Source organism: Podarcis tiliguerta (genome assembly GCF_965153285.1).
Source record: "Podarcis tiliguerta genome assembly, chromosome: 1".
Taxonomy (NCBI): domain Eukaryota; kingdom Metazoa; phylum Chordata; class Lepidosauria; order Squamata; family Lacertidae; genus Podarcis; species Podarcis tiliguerta.
Genome location: NC_139534.1, coordinates 25254821 through 25271627, shown reverse-complemented (window position 1 = coordinate 25271627; position 16807 = coordinate 25254821). Strand labels below are relative to the sequence as shown.

At 42.8% G+C, this 16807-nt stretch overlaps 1 protein-coding gene and 1 long non-coding RNA gene across 3 annotated transcripts in view; both read right to left on the bottom strand.

Moving 5' to 3' along the window:
• Window positions 1-16807, bottom strand: part of LOC310665215 — an 88971-nt gene that overhangs the window by 30622 nt on the left and 41542 nt on the right. The window lies entirely within an intron of this gene.
• Window positions 1-16807, bottom strand: part of ITGA4 (integrin subunit alpha 4) — a 51250-nt gene that overhangs the window by 30622 nt on the left and 3821 nt on the right. For both annotated transcript variants that reach the window (XM_083407179.1, XM_083407180.1), the window contains 8 exons: window positions 10500-10606; window positions 10102-10228; window positions 8569-8636; window positions 6718-6847; window positions 4876-4961; window positions 3188-3250; window positions 2960-3097; window positions 1822-1933 (listed from right to left, as the gene is read on the bottom strand). In XM_083407179.1, coding sequence (XP_083263305.1) covers window positions 1822-1933; window positions 2960-3097; window positions 3188-3250; window positions 4876-4961; window positions 6718-6847; window positions 8569-8636; window positions 10102-10228; window positions 10500-10606 — 831 coding nt within the window. The remainder of the gene's footprint in view (window positions 1-1821; window positions 1934-2959; window positions 3098-3187; window positions 3251-4875; window positions 4962-6717; window positions 6848-8568; window positions 8637-10101; window positions 10229-10499; window positions 10607-16807) is intronic.

The following is a 16807-nucleotide window of genomic DNA, read 5'->3' as shown; positions in this document are numbered from 1 at the left end:
GAGGTGTGTATAGACATTTCTAACTTGACTAAGGTTTGGTAGAAAAAAGAGGAGAGGGCAATAATTTCCAGGAAGTAGCTCTAGTTCAATATCATGCAGTTTCACCTACAAAACAAATGTTAATTAAGCAGATCCAGAGGAGAGTGTGAAATGTAAATGTTGTTTGAGTTGCCTAGCAAATAAATTTAGATATTCAGTACATTAATGTGCATGAAACCTGAAGACAATAAGAAACATTAATGGCTGAGAATGAAAGTCATTATGCAAGTGATGCCTAAGGGATATGATTAAATCAAAATGGCAAGTAGTACAGATTAAAGCAAATTAAAAACAATGTCAAACAAAAACACATTTATTTAGCAGAGGCTGAAGCATCACCACCAGCTGAATGAAGCACAGTTACTGAAAAACCAGACTTGTTGGAAATGTCCATGATTTATTGAATTTGATAGTCATGTAAGCGCTGTGCTGCCCACTAGCTTAGATACACTTTTACAGAATTAGGCAGATGCATGGATGATGGGCCTATCAAGAACTATTAACAGCAATGGGGCTCTGAAGATAATGATAGATGAAGGACTTTGACTGCGGCATTACAAGCAATGCAGGTATATCCTAAGGCAAGCCCAGGGAAGACAGCAGCCTCTCTCTAGAGCAAAAGATTCACTTGATTTAACAAATTTTACTTATCTTCCCTGCTTTTGGGGGGTTTTTAATTAAAAAGGTGTCTTGAATGTTCTGGGGGCAGCTGGAAAAAGAGTCTAACATAAAGAAGATATGAAGAGATCAGTGCAGACTGAATAAAGTAGGATTGGGTGTTTTAATGTTTTAATGGCCATCAGCTCTGCAGCCTACTTAAAACTGGAGAATGTAGGCCAGTTGCTTGATGGCACCAGTTGAACCCAAGTTTGCCACCGGTCTCTGAAATTAAACCCTCCGTACACGCCCAGAGGCACTCTGGATGATTTTAACAGGTGAAGCCACAGGAAGCTTGCTTCAAGTATAGCAGCACCCCACAAGTTTTGGGAGGACTGTCCACTGCTGATCTATAACCTATGATTCCCAAATAAGCTGTGTTATAATCACAAATATGGTTTCAGGTCTTCCAAAACTCCATTTCTGAATGAACTTTCAAAATTTGTGGACCTGAAGTCCACAAAAATGGTCAGTGGAATCTCTGTGACAATTCCAGTGGATAACTATGCAGTATTCCGCTCTCATTAGTATGAGACAGGATACTTAGTTAGCATTCATTTTAAACCTGACACTTCTTTTCTCCTTTAAAAATCTCTAAGCAACCAATTAGAACTTTTGTTATGAGCAGGGCACTTAAAAGGTAAATGAAGGTAACTAGTTTTAAGTAAATTGAAACTTATTTATGCGCCTGAGCAGTTTTATTCCTACAGAAAATTCAGAGACATAAGAATAATAGTCTTCACGATTACCTAAATCTCCAAGATTGTTGTTCGAATAGCTAGAGTAAATGATCCAAGCAGAAAGAGAACTGGAATGTGTTGCCTCAAAATGCATCACGCTTTTTAAAACAAAGCAGAAACAGGACTTTTATTTACGAAAGAATTTTTCAATCTCCAGAATGGTGCATTATGCACACAAAATGCAGAAACTGAAAATATTTACCAATTAAACAAGTGAACATCCCACAGCCCACGACACAAGCCAGGCAAAGGGAGGTTAAGTTAAAGGAGGCTGCAATCATATACAAACTTTGGTAATCTATACTGAACTCTGTATGACATAAACACACACACAAATCATTTTAAGTTCCATAATACCTAGTTTTAAATCATTAGGACATTATACCTTCAAAGCCATCGTTATCCATGTCTCCTAAATTGGCAATGGCATCTCCAAACCTCGCTGCGTACAAATCACTCCCAGCCAGTGCCGTCTCCAGCTCCAGCATCTTTCCTCCCTAGAGGAAAAGAAATAATAATTCTACTTTGTAGCAGGGCTCCTATTGTATGGGGATACAATTAAGGTAAACACTTCAGGAGAGAAACAGTCCATGTTGAAATCTTCAACATATGGGAGACCAACATGCTACACACACAAGCTTCCTGTGCAATTTACAATGCTCATCTTCTACAGTATCGGGAGGTATTTAATGCTTGATGTTTTCATTATGTTTTTAGATATGCTGTAAGCTGCCCAGAGTGGCTGGGGAAACCCAGCCAGATGGGTGGGGTATAACAATAATCATGGGGAGAGTCAACTTTAATAGAGAAGTTCACCACTACAGACATTCAACACCTAATATATTTGTGTTTGGGGTGGGAGGGGCTGCAGGTAGGGATGAACAAATCTATGAATTTCGGTTTCTCATTTCTCTGGTCTTTTTTTCCAGTTCTCCACATTTCTGAATCAGTTTGCAGCTTATTATTTTCTAGAAAGGTATCATAAAAACTTGTCAGCATTTCAGGACAAATTTCGCCTCATACAATTTTCGTATTCAATTTTGCTTAAAATGGTTTTCCAGCAATTTTCCTTAACATAAAGCATTTTTATGCGCACTTCCCCCTGTCATACAGGCAATTCCCCCCACTCACACGCATTTTATTCACGTGTGACTGCATATTCCAGACAGGCTTCAGTTCCTTGCCCTTGTTTAAATTAGTCCTAGTCTTTTCAATACATGCAGGTGTGAATGAGATAACACTTTAACACATCATATGTTACTCATAACATATGATGGGACAATGAATGCACAAGTGTTGCTATTTTTTTCTGGTAGGTTTTCTGTGATAAAATGAGAGTGAAATTCACCAGGGGAAGCTTTCCCCATCACCACATCCCGATGTCAGAAAAACCTTTGCTCATTACATTTCCCCCTATAGGAAGTTGTTAAAGGCTCAAGAGCCCTGTGGAGAAAAGCTGGTCCTATGAACAGAACATCAGCCACCCCTTGGAATCAAAGGGGTTAAAATAAAGCAATACTTACGGAGCCTGAGTTGATGTAAACATACACTCTTCCTTCTTCCCTGACTTTACTGTGCATTGGGGCGCCAACCAGTAAGTCTGAGAGCCCATCCCCATTGAGATCCACAGCGCAGACAGTAGCTCCAAAATAAGAACCAAGCTGGCCATACACAAGAGAGAGAAATAATTAGCTAGTCCTCAAGGTGAAAACGCTGCAGGCAACAGTCTCAGCTTTTAAACAATGCATTACCTTTTTGCCCTTTAATTCAGACAAAATCGAAAGCTTTTTCTGTCCGATTTTAAAAATGTATGCCTGGAATAAAGATAAAGAAGTTAACTGGGTATGTGGGGGTGAGGGGGAAGCATTCAACATGCAGTAGAAAGAGGCAAAGCAAAACCAGCTGGCCAAGAACAGCACTTCAACTCTGCATTCAAGCTCAAGGAGCTATCAACTCAATACCCTGCCTTTGGCAATGGCAACATCTGGTCACCTCCAAGAGCAGGGATGGGGAACCTCAGGCCAGGGCACCAAATGTGGCCCTCCTGGTCTCCCCACACGGCCCTCTTGATTCTCCTCCTTACCCACACCCACTGTCTCTAGGTCACACCCCTCACCAGCCCTACTTTGCACCATCCTTGAGTATGTTTGTTTACCGGGCTGGAATGTGTCCTTGAAATCCGGCGATGCCCCTTGCTTGCCTGGGTGGAGGGATGTGTGAGCACGCATAGAAACTAGCCTGCTGTACATATTTTCATTAATTGCTCTGCCCATTTTTGCCTCTGATAGGCTCCACTTATCATTGGTATACATTCCCCAGAAAGTTGCCCAGAAGGCAACTGCACACAAGACCAGTGTTTCCATACTGTGCCTTTTTGCTCTAGATGCTGGGCTTTGTTGCAAGGTCAGCTGTGTCCAGAGCTTGGACTTTTAAGCTGAATTTAGTCTTTAAAAAAAAAAAAAGTTTTCCACCCCTCCCACAGAATACAGTACAGTTGTACTTTGGATCCTGAATGCCTTGGAAATCAGATGTTTTGGCTCCCAAATGCTGCAAACCCGGAAGTGAGTGTTCTGGTTTGTGAATGTTCTGTGGAACCTGAAAGTCCGACGGGGCTTCTGATTGGCTGCAGAAGCTTCCTGCAGCCAATCAGAAGCCGAGCTTTGGTTTCCGAACATTTGGGAAGTTGAAGGGACGTCCGGAACGGATTCCGTTCGACTTCCAAGGTACGACTGTTCACATACTGCACCATTCCCTGCTGTCCCTTATCAGATCTGCTTTGCAGCTTAGCAAAAGCCTCCCTCCACCTTGGGTTAACTGCAGCTCTCTTCATGTGTTATGCACAGGTGTGGGACAAGTGTGGAGGAAGCAGCTGTGGGGCCAACAGGGCAGCAAGTAATGCTGCCCAAGGTTCTTCCTTGCCTGGGAATGTGGAGGGAGACTCGCAGCACAGAAGTTATTCTCAGCATGACAGGAGAGGCAGGGCTAAATGTATGGAATGAGGGTCAGCAGAGACTGTGGTGTCTTTATGATATATGGTTTACCTAAATTCTTGAGGTCCTGTAACCAGTGAGGTTCCTGGACTGGTCAAGAAAGTTTCTTTTTAAGACAATGACCTTAGATGGCCCTGCAGGTGTGCATCCATCCTCTGCCTTCCTTTACTGCAGCAAAGCAGCACATGGCTGACAGCTCAGAGGTGTCAGTTCCTGCAACTTCTGTTGTTAAGCGTACACAGTTTTGAATGCCATCAGCCACTTCCCAGCTCAAATGCAACATTGACAGCTGTGGTCTTAGGGACAAACAAGTCATACATATCAATCTGATTCTTGTTACTTGGCTGTCGTGGAAGCTCTGACAGACAACTCTCCTTTGCCGCTGCAAAGTGCAAATTCCTTTCTCATCATTGTGAGAGATGTATATACATGTATATATTAATTCTTACTTTACCAGTCTGCTCCTGTTGGGGGGCACCGCCAATTACTTCAGAACTATTCCACGACAGGAAATGACCAGCTCCAACAGAGTAGCCTGTCCATTAAGAGAGCAGTGAGAGATTGCGGTAAAGGGCCCGGGTTCTATGCAACGCAGAGCAATACATTCCACCCAATCCCCAATAAATGAATGAAGTTAAGGAAATTATTTCATTTAATAAATACTTCAGTGTTGATTCACACAGGTATCTGGGACCAAGACAATGGCTTGAAAAGGCCAAAGCAGACTCAGCTGTGTATCACTAGATATCTGGTTGTGCACACCCAACACTCTGTGGAAAATTCAGCTTTTGGCATGTCACCATTAATGCCATTTTGCAAGCTGCTCTGCTGAAAGCTTGACACAGTGGCTGGGGGGTAAAGGCACATAACTGGCCTTTACCTATTGCAAGCTAACAGGCACATATCCTTTAAAAACACTTGTCAAAAAAGCTGTAAGTTGTTGTGAGCACGTTCATGCCTCAGTTTTATTTCTCCAGCTGTAAAATGGGAACTACTTTCCTTTTAGGAGTGCTATAAGGAGGTTATTCCATCACCCCCTGGCAAATAGAAGGAGAAGAAATGGAGGCAGTGAGAGATTTTACTTTCCTGGGTTCCATGATCACTGCAAATGGTGACAGCAGCCACAAAATTAAAAGACGCCTGCTTCTTGGGAGAAAAGCAATGACAAACCTAGACAGCATCTTAAAAAGCCAACCTTGCCAACAAAGGTCCGTATAGTTAAAGTTCTGGTTTTCCCAGTAGTGATGTATGGAAGTGAGAGCTGGACCATAAAGAAGGCTGATCACCGAAGAATTGATGCTTTTGAATTATGGTGCTGGAGGAGAATCTTGAGAGTCCCAAGAAGATCAAACCTATCCATTCTGAAGGAAATCAGCCCTGAGTGCTCACTGGAAGGACAGATTGTGAAGCTGAGGCTCCAATACTTTGGCCACCTCATGAGAAGAGAAGACTCCCTGGAAAAGACCCTGATGTTGGGAAAGATGGAGGGCACAAGGAGAAGGGGACGACAGAGGACTAGATGATTGGACAGTGTTCTCGAAGCTACCAACATGAGTCTGACCAAACTGCAGGAGGCAGTGGAAGACAGGAGTGCCTGGTGTGTTCTGGTCCATGGGGTCATGAAGAGTCAGACACAACTAAACAACAAATGAACTGGGCATGTGCTTATACAAAATGAAAAGGAGAGAAGAATACCACCAAGATTTATTAAGATATACCAAGCATATTCAGAAGGGTCAAGGCAAGTTTGCTCATCTGGAAGATACATGCTGTAATCCTGTAGGGAAGATGCATGCGGGCATTTCTCTCTCTCTCTCTCTCTCTCCTGGATCAGGTCACACATGCATTGGGATGCAAAGTTTCCAAATGCAATCCCCATTTTCCCTCCACAGAGCAGACTGGGATGAACTTTCCTGCCCTTCCTGCAGTATGGATGCTAACATCCTCTCAGTTTGCCCTCTTAGGCTGCTAGTTGTGGTCAACACCTCATGATGCACAACCATCGACTACAAAAATGAAACTTACTCAAACCCTTCATGGCAGAACAATCACAATATATTTATATTTTATATTTCCTCTGGGTTTCCTCTGTCTAGAAACCCCGAATAAAAAGAAGTCTGGATGAGCCCTTGTTTCTGTTCTCACAAACAAGTGCTAACAGGTTTCCCCCCTAGCATTTCTGTCATGAATAGCAAAAACAATCATAGATAGCCAGGAGAAGCATGCTTTCAGAAACTGTATTAAACCAAAGTTTCATATGAAAGCATATTGACAAAACATATTTCAGTTACCTAGATAACTCCCAGACTTTACTTGATTATTGTCGTCTACATACGAAAGGAAGGTATTTGCTGTTTTATTGTATACAAAGATGGATCCAGTCCAATAATATGATCCTGGAGCTCCCATAATAATTAAATCCTGGAAGAAAACAAAAAGCTTAAGTCTTAAGTTCTTAAAGATAATCAGAGTGATTCATATTTATTTCTGCTCTGCTTTAAAGCCTGCAGCATTACCTAGCCCTAGACACATTTGTTCAACTGGTAACGTCATTCAGTAGGTACAATCAAGTCAAAGCCCATTATCTTTCTTTTTCTATATTTGAAAATATACCAGCTCTTCCTCTGCTAAAGATTAAGTCTGCAAGCAACTCGAAATGGGCTACAAGCTAATGAAAAACCGCCCTCCTCTGCAGAATATTTAAGAACTCATAGTTCTTATACAGAACATAAAGATGCGCAGTGAGGTACAGTGATCTTTACAACCCCAAAGGGAATGCTTTCAGAACTTATTACTGCTATGGATAGGTTAAATCTGAATCAGGCAATAAAATCTTATGTTCCGTTATATTATTTATATCTTTTTTGAAATAAAGAAGGTAAGTCTATATTAAAAAAAAAAAATACAGCTCATGGTGTGTGTTAAAAATTGTGCTGTGGAGTACTCCGTCTGCTCCAAAATACATTGCCTTTGGAACAGTGGTCTGTAGTTTGGCTTACACTGGCAATGACGCAAGTAGTCATTTATACGACTGCACCTGAAGCATGACTGCATTCTTCAGGAATGGAGCAGAGCCAGCTCATAGGTCAACCCCGACTCCCTTGCAATTACAAGGTGAAGCTATGGGACCAAAAAAATAATAAAATAGCAGCTGTAGCTGCTGCATAATAAGGGCCCCAGCCATGTGACACAATGACCTGTGTGTTGAACACAAGGGGGGGGGTGAGTGTGAGTGGGGGAGAGCTTTGGTACAGCAACATGACAATAGTGCAGTGCCACAGACTGGTTGGATACAAAAGAATGGTGGGAGTTTCCAGCTAGAGAACCCCAAGGGAAGAAGGCTAGGGGAATATTGGCTGGATGTGTCTTGGGAGGAGGTGGTGTCAAAAGCTGAAGGGGTAACAGGGCTTAGTGAGCTGGGAGAGTCTGTGGCAGAGAGAAGTCCAGAATCAGAGGCAGAAGCTGAAGCTGAAGCAGGAGAGTAGGATGAGGGCAGCCAAGAGGCAGAGTTGAGTCAGGCTAGTGCAGAGTCGCAGGTGTCTCCCCCTCCTGTTGTGATGAGCCCCCTTCCTCCCTTGTCTCCCAGAACCAGAAGAGGCACGAAAAGGGTGGAGGAGAGGTTGGTTTCATGCAGGCGGAATCTCCAATTGCTTGGGAAAAGCCCTGGAGAGGAGCAAATGGCTGTGGGGAGGAGGGGACTTTCAGTCTCGGCAACTGTGCTGTGCACAGACACTCCACCAAGTCTGTGCAGATTGTGTTTTTGCCAATAATGTGTTAACTCCAACTTGAACGGTGTTGTTTACTGCCAGCTCATTCCTGACATGCAGTTGTACGAAATCTCAGCTTGGCAGCCCTCCTGGCCTCGATATGTGACGCTCCCCACATACAGAAATCTCCCCAGGCATAGCCCTCATTGGGTGTTTTTGCCAGTCTGAAATTTGTCTTTGAACTCAGACAAAGCCTCTTGCTTGCCTGGACAGAGAAGAATGTGTTGTTCCACTTCCTTTTGCCTCTGGACCCTGGAAGCCTCCTCAGAAGGCCATGTGCCCCTCAGTCTACAATGAGACTATTATACAATGAGAGGATAAAACACACACGTATCCAAAGCTTTAACAGAAAAGCAATATTTCTAAAACACACACCTCTGTGTAAAATGACATTATCCCAGCCTGGCATGATCCGTATTTGTCTCCATATTTGCTCCAGTAATCTGAATATTCACAACAAAATACAGGGTGGGGGGGTGGGGACGGAGAGTATGTATAAACAACAAGCAACTAAAAACAATAATCCTCCATGAATAATATCACAAATTCTCCACAGCTGTTTGATAAAGGAGTTTGGGATTAACTAGAACTCCTGGCATCCAACAGCAAGGCAATATCCCACTTAATGATATCAGAAGAATAAGGGATTTGAAAAGGGTCCTATTTGAAATGTATTGTCATTGCTCAACCTTGCTTTCAAAGCTCTGGTTTAAAGGATTCCAATAAAACCGGCAAACTCATTTTTGACACAGTTCGTTCTAATCAGCTAGAATGCCAATGTCACTGTTTTTAACAGGCTTCGCAGATAAGATGTGTTGGTAGCACTGCTGTTTCTTCCCCTCCCATCTATAATATCAGGAAAGAAGGTAGGAAGAACTAGAGAACTTTATGGGAAGAGAAGCTAAGTGATGGCACAAGCTCAAAAGTGTGGATCTAAAGCAGTGTTTCCCAAACTTGGGTCTCCAGCTGCTTTGGGACTACAATTCCCATCATCCCTGACCACTAGTCTTACTAGCTAGGGCTGATGGGAATTGTAGTCCAAAACAGCTGAAGACCCAACACTGATCTAAAGAAAGTGAGGGAGTGCCCTGGCAAGTCACCACATGTCCCAGTGAGAGGCATTTTAGTCATTCCTAGTCATAACCCTTCCTGAACCTGGTGCCTTCCAAATGTTGCTCCTGTCATTCTTGACCAGTAGCCATGTCAGCTAGGGAGGATGAAAGATATAGTTCAAAATATCTGGAGGGCACTAAGTTAGGGGAGGCTGGTCTAGAATCAAATGTGGGAAGCAGAATGGAAGGAATCCATTTCCTTCCATCCTGTACAATGAACTGGTAGGGCATGATTTCTCCCGGGCATCTGCTGTATCTAAAGCAATGGTCTAGCATTGTCAACAGCTCAACTCCACCCTGGACTAAAGTCCAGGGCAAGTATTTTTTTTCAGGGAGAATCAGACTCTGTTGACCAAGTCTCTAAGGCTGTTGCCTCTCCTGCCTTGGGGATATCATGCAGGAAACCACTCCAGGGGGAGAATAGCTGGGTTGCTTCTCTGTCCCTCAATCTCCCTAAACGTTCCAACATGGCCTCCTATATAGATGATGCTTGAATCATTGGGCGAGAGGTTTTAAAAAAGAAGAAGAAAAAAACAATAAAGCCATGTTTGCAATCATAATCATTGTATAATCAACACCCATTATAACAGTGCATTTAAAAGACCCTGCCTCATTTTCGTTAAAGATATTTTTTTGTTTTTCATAGCAATCATGGCAGCCTCAAAAAAGCTTTTAAAAGTTGGAGGCCAACGTTTAGCTTTCCCAGTTATAGAATGTTGAGCATTTGCTTGCTGCAAATGAGTGTTTCTCATAATGCACCATTTACTTCTATCTGTCCAGCCGCACCGACACTTACCCATATAGCAAGGACATATTCTTCGACTCAGCAGCGTCCGAAAATTGGAAGGTATCTCATAACAAATGCCGTAGGGAAATTTGTGTGCTGAGATATAATATACGTTTTTCCATCGGTGTCCACAGGCCTAATTAAAAACAAAAATGATGATCATGGAAGTCGCCTGAATAGAAAGCACTTAAGACACAAGAAGCTGCCTTTTCACCGAATGGGACCATTAACTCATCTGGCTCCATGTCATCTAAACAACCTGGCAAGCAGCTCACCAAAATCTCAGACTAAGCTTCTTACCCAGACCTCCCTGGAGATGTCAGGAATCGAACCAGGAAACATCTGCACGAAAAGCACTGAGATATTATCCTTCCCCCAAATATTGGGGAATGTAAGGCAGTACTTACAACAATGGATCCATTTTCTCCTGGCTGTCTTGACAAGCTCACCCCAAACCACTGATCATCTCTTTCTTCTATACAGGTTTTCCCACACTTTTCTCCTTTTGGGTCACCTTAAACCAGAAAGAGAGAAAAATTAGCACACGCATAGCCGTCTTTCAGAACTTATGAACCACACTTCCACTGCCTTCCTATCCTTAATGGGCATAATTCAAAGTTCAGCCAGCATAGTGATGTTTTGACGGTGCAACATTCACATTGCACTAGATAACTTTTAAGGTGATTGCAAGCGCTTGACCATCACAGCGGTGCCAACGTAAGCAGCGGTGGTCTCAGGACACGGTGAGAGAGGAGCAGCGCAGGGGGCTGCTTCTTGCTTAGTTTGTTCCAGCTTCTTAAGTCACACTTACAAAACAAATGGCATAAGCAAACATTGGAGGCAACAGGGGTGGTAGAGGAAAGGATTGATTTTCCCATATAACAATAGGAAAATCATTGTACCATCCACTCACAAGGAGGAGGTATAAGCAGGCCCGTGGAAACACCAAAAACCAGCATAAGTACAAAATAAATGCTTATGAGGGGAGAGAAAAATAACTCAGTGAAGGCCAAGCACAATCTGCTCACCTCTACACTCCCTCTGCCTGAACTGTTGCAGAGGGAGTGTAGAAGGAAATGGAAAACCAGGGTAATAGCATGGAATATTCTGGGAAAGGACATGGCTGCCTGGCTGAACAAAAGCATTCTACATAGCTGTGATGATTCATGTTTTTAGAAAACCTCTATACTCCAAGGAAAACAGGTGATAAGAGTGCAATAGTACAACAAGGGGAGAAACCCTTAGATCACTACTGAAAGAGATCCCGGGATAAAAATATGGCAACAAGTCCCATAGTAGTCTATGAAAGAACTTACTCCATCATCATGGGGCTCTCCTACCACCAGAGACCAGAGACACACCCACCCATCTAGAGCTTTAGCTACAGGTAGAAACTCACCTACCAACTGGTTTGATCAGCCAGTCTAGAAGAGTTTTATTTTATATATTATATTTATTTATTGAATTTATACCCCACCCTTCCTCTCAAAGCACCCCAGGGCAGGAAACAATAAGCGATAAAACAATAAACCACATTCAAACAATTTCAATACAGATCTGGAAAAGATCTCAACTCAGAAGGCTTGTTGGAAGAGTTTTACAAACTCACATATTGAGATGTGCAGCATGGGGCTATATTACTCTGCTCTACTGTCTAGAAAAGTACCGGTGAAAACTTTGATGAAAGGAAACCCTTTTTCGTAAACAGAGAGGTGAGGCTAACAAAGAACAAGCAGGATGTGGATATCATTTCACTTGGGTTCATGGCAAAGCCATTACAGATGTATCTTTACCACCTTAGTTCATTAACTGTGTGCAAAAACCCAGCAAGTTCACAGCCTGCGTAACAAAAAAAACATCCTCTGGACAAACCTAACAGAAAACAAGATCTGGGTTTCATGAATTTCTAGAGAAATGTACAAATGTTTTTGGTGGCAACTACACGGGACACAATGACTTCTCTAATGAAATGTGAGGCAAATTTATGTGATTGCCCTCTCCCCGTTTTTTGTATCAATACAATCAACCGCTTGTAGAAAATATATTCCAAAGTACCTATCATTTTCAGAGAAAGTTTACAGAACCAAGTAGCATAGAAAGACAAAACAGGAAGGCATGCAGCTGCCTCCAACATAAAAACATTTGACAAGTAAGGAACTGTAAGAACTTAAGGAGCACAGTACTGGATCAGGCCCAAAGCTCATTGACCTGTTCTCACAAGTGGCCAGCCAGATGGCTATGGAAGCAGGACTTGAGCACAACAGTGCTTTCCCCTACTTGTGATTCACTTGTGTGGGACACCACATTTTGTGGGTAAAATTTCCTATGCTGAGGGAGCATGATTATATCCAATAGTGAACTTGGGTAGTTATGTGCCTATCTGTTTGCAAACGAAATGGGACCATCCAAAAAATAAGGTACAGTGGTACCTCAGGTTACATACGCTTCAGGTTACATACGTTTCAGGTTACACACTCCGCTAACCCAGAAATAGTGCTTCAGGTTAAGAACTTTCCTTCAGGATAAGAACAGAAATCGGGCTCCGGTGGTGCGGCGGCAGCAGGAGGCCCCATTAGCTAAAGTGGTGCTTCAGGTTAAGAACAGTTTCAGGTTAAGAACGGACCTCCGGAACGAATTAAGTACTTAACCCGAGGTACCACTGTATTAAGATCTCAGCCGCACTCTTGGTGTTCCCGTTTCAAGCTGTCAGGCTTTTTCAAAAAATAAAAATTCATTGCTCATAGAAGTAACATTCCTACATAAAACCGAAAAGCAAAAAATGTAAGTGATAAAATCTTATGCGTCTGGTGACTAATTCTGAGGAGACTCTTGCAGAGCCATGACCTTCTGACCCCTACTGCCAACAGACGAGCCAATTTGTAAATGTATTTTTTTTTTCATTTCCTCAACTTGAAAATGGAAAAAAATGGAAAGCAAAAAATTAAGAGGTATGGTTTCAGATTTAAGCTTATGTGCTTGGGATTTTACAGCCATATCTTTTGGGGGGACGTGGGGGGGGAGACTTGCACACAGACACACATGCATGCACACATACACATGCACATAAATGCACACAGACACATGCTAATGCTTTACTGCACTTTAATTTAAAAAGCTCGCCTCACATCTGTTTCAGCTCAGCAGCATCATGGCCTGGTTCAAGGAAATGTGTGGAGGCTTATCTATCAAATATATCTAAGTTAGTGGTTTAAGCAGAATGACTTCCACCCAAAAGGCAGACAGATGAACTATATGGCTCTGACAACAAGGCAAGATCATGCTTCTCATAGAATTAAAAATGCCTCCAGTTTCGCACCCATTTAGAAAAGGATTTCTTTCAATAGGCACGACTATATTTCCATGTTTTTCACTTTTTCCTGGAGTGCTTCTTTCACATGCTATGTATAAGGCTGACAATTATCTAACCTACACAAATTTACTTGGAAATAAATCCCATTAAACTCAATTGAGCTTACTTCCAAGTAGACAGAGAGTTGCACTGCAAATCTTCAGCCCAGACATTTAAAATACTAGTTGCTTCTAAGATCACAAAGGAATTCAGAACTATAAAATGGAAACAACTTTTCTCTTAGTCTCCCTTCCCTGCTCCTAGTGATTAAAAATAGCATAACAGGTTAACTGGCTAGTTCTTTGGAAGCTTGGTTTGGGAGCTAGCAGTTAGGTGCATGGAAGATAAAGACTGTGAAATGTTTGGGGAAATGGGCAGATTTTTATGCTGCAAAGGGGCCCTTCATCCAAGCACTTGTTGCCAGGTGGGGGCAGCAGGTGAGACATGGCCAATGAGGATGCTACAATTGGTTAAAAGGATCCTGTTGCTCTGGGACTGGTGAATTTGAAAGGGTGAGAGGCTTGAGTATTTAAACAACCCCACGCAGGTCATTTCAGGGCTGTGGAGCATTTTGGCATCAGACGGTTACCCACCTATCCTGTTTTTGCACCTTAAGCCCCAATTTGGGGTCATCAATAATGAACTGAATGAATAGAGTGAAAGGTTATGAGTCATGGGGGTGGGGAGAGTGTGTGTATGAATTTTGCAGTGCTTTGTTTATTTCTGGGTGCTATTTTGTTAACGTTGTTGCTGTTATTTTATTCATTATGAATGCTGTGGTACTTTGCAAATCCTACAATATGAACTTTGTTGCAATTGTACTGCTTTAGTTGATGTTTTATGGATTGAAACGGTTTTACTGGCGATTGGTTAATTCTTCTCTATGATTTAGACTTTTAGAAGACATCTGAAGGCAGCCCTGCTTAGGGAAGCTTTTAATGTTTGACCTATTGTGGTATTTTAATATTTTTTTGAAAGCCGCCCAGAGTGGCTGGGGAAGCCCACCCAGATGGGCGGGGTATAAACTATTATTATTATTATTATTATTATTATTAGTGCTGCATTTGTGATGTTCTATTATGTTTTCTTTATTTGTTGTTTATAAGCCATTTTGTGATTAATTTGAAATCTAATAAATCAAATCTTCAGACCCAGGAAGGCAGATTTGGTACAAGTGGGTGGGGGTTGAGTATGCCAGCAATCCCTTTACCTATTTAGGATGACCTGCAAACATTGTAACTGGTCAAAGGTTGCTGTTTTTAGTTCATCACAACTGTGGCAGGTGGAGGAGCAGCCAGGTTGAAAATCCAAAGTTGATGGGCAACATAATTTGGCATCATTTAGGGAAATAATGATAGCTGCCATGTAGACTGGCATAGGTGGAGGGATAGCTAGCCTGATTGCTTGGTCTGGTTGGCACAAAGTAAGCTGGAATTCCTCTCCATGGAATGGCAGCTTGCCATGTGACCTCAGGAAGCTCAGCAAATGAGGTCCCTGAGTACCAACCAAACCAGGTCCCAAGGACTTAGGGATGTTAGGGGGCTCTCCTCCACCACTGGCCTTTACAGGTTCTCCAGTTGTTAGTTCTCAATTTGCATGATTATTTGGAAAGGGACCCCAAGAGTCATCTAGTAACCCCCCCCCCCTACAATGCAGGAATGTCAACACGTTGTCCCCATCCAGTTTGAAACCATACCAGACCCTGCTTAGCTTCCCAAACGTGCTAGCAGTTTTATCGCGGCACCACTAGACAGTTGGGTATACCATGGTCCCTTTTTTGTCCCCACAAAGATAAATTCCACATTTCACAGGCATGGTTAAAATAGTTCAGTGCTCAATTCAGTTATCTGAAAGTGACTGGGATCCACAGCCTGCAGGTACACCAACTTCCTAGTACACAGCAATAATCAGAACACAGAACTCTGTATTCATCCATTTGAGCTAAGGCATGACAGAACACTTACAAGTGCAAGTTCTTCAGCACCATGAGCTTATTCTTATGAATTATTCTTGGGGAATCCAGTTTTCATGAATGATGTTTGAAGCTCGTTATTACATTGCCGATCAGAGAACAGTTCCAACTCAAACATGCTCCATGACAGATCAAATCCATTGCTAGTACAGCCCCAGTATTTGGCTCCTTGCTGGGTCAAGAACTAAGTATTTGCTGCTTTTTGAAAGAAGTGAATGTGTTGAGAGACTGTTAACCCTGCCATGGCGATCAGGGGTTGGCATCAAGGCCCATCCCACAGGGTGGGATAAGCAGGGAGCTTATCACCAACCCCTGGCCACGGACCTCCTTGCTAATGCTGCCTGCTCACTTGTCTCCACTGAAAAGCCAAGTAAACAGGAACAGGAGCAAGTAGCAAGAACAACAGCCTCCTCTTCCACTCTGGGCAGCTGTGTGGACAGGACCCCAAAGATGCCAAGTCGGGGGTACAGCCAACACAATGTCCATCATTCTTGATCCCACTGGCTGGAGCTGATGGGAAATGGTGAGTCCAACATCGTCTATTGAAAACTGAATAGTTGGTTGCAAAAGCATAGATGTGGAGGGAGGCTCACTCAATAAGGTGGCATACCAAAAGCATTGTGTCCAGATGCTTGCTGAAGCCCAGGGCCTGAATTGACAGAGACATGAACACAACAAAAGGGAATGAAGCCCCACATCCACAGTGGCGACCCTGACTAGCACTATGTTTGATCCTGCAAAAATGAAGTACCAGCTTCCCTACCATCCCTGGACAGGCATCGCAAAGAAGCATGTCACCAGGAGCTTGAGCAAGAGAGCGCGCCCTGTAAGCAGTAGGGATATGAGTATTCTCCCCAGCCTTTTATGTTCAAGTGGCAAGTTAGATCAGCTTACACAAGTCTCTGCTGCTTACATATGAACACCTTAGTCTGACCCTTAAGACGTCAGGCTGGGAAATCTATCTTGAAATCCAGCCTGTTTAGGGAAGCTTTTAATGTTTAACAGATCACTGTGTTTTACTATTTTGTTGGAAGCAGCCCAGAGTGGCTGGGGAAACCCAGCCAGATGGGTGGAGTATAAATAATAAACTATTATTATTATTATATGTATGGAGAAGGAACTTGCTTAACGTGACGTGGGACAACATCCTTCCACTGACAACTGATCTAGTCATGAGTAAGCATGGCAGGCTGAGGCTGTCAGTAGGGATCAAAACGCTGCACTTTGCACATGTGGGCAGCACATGCAGAAGAACAATACAAGGGTGAATCTGGACAAGAGGAATGGTATGAAGTCCATTCACACACCCAGCTGCCATTCACCAAGTAACAAGAAACAGAAACGAGAGCTGTTGCTCAGCAGTGCAGCGAAAATGTCACCAGGGATTTATTTTA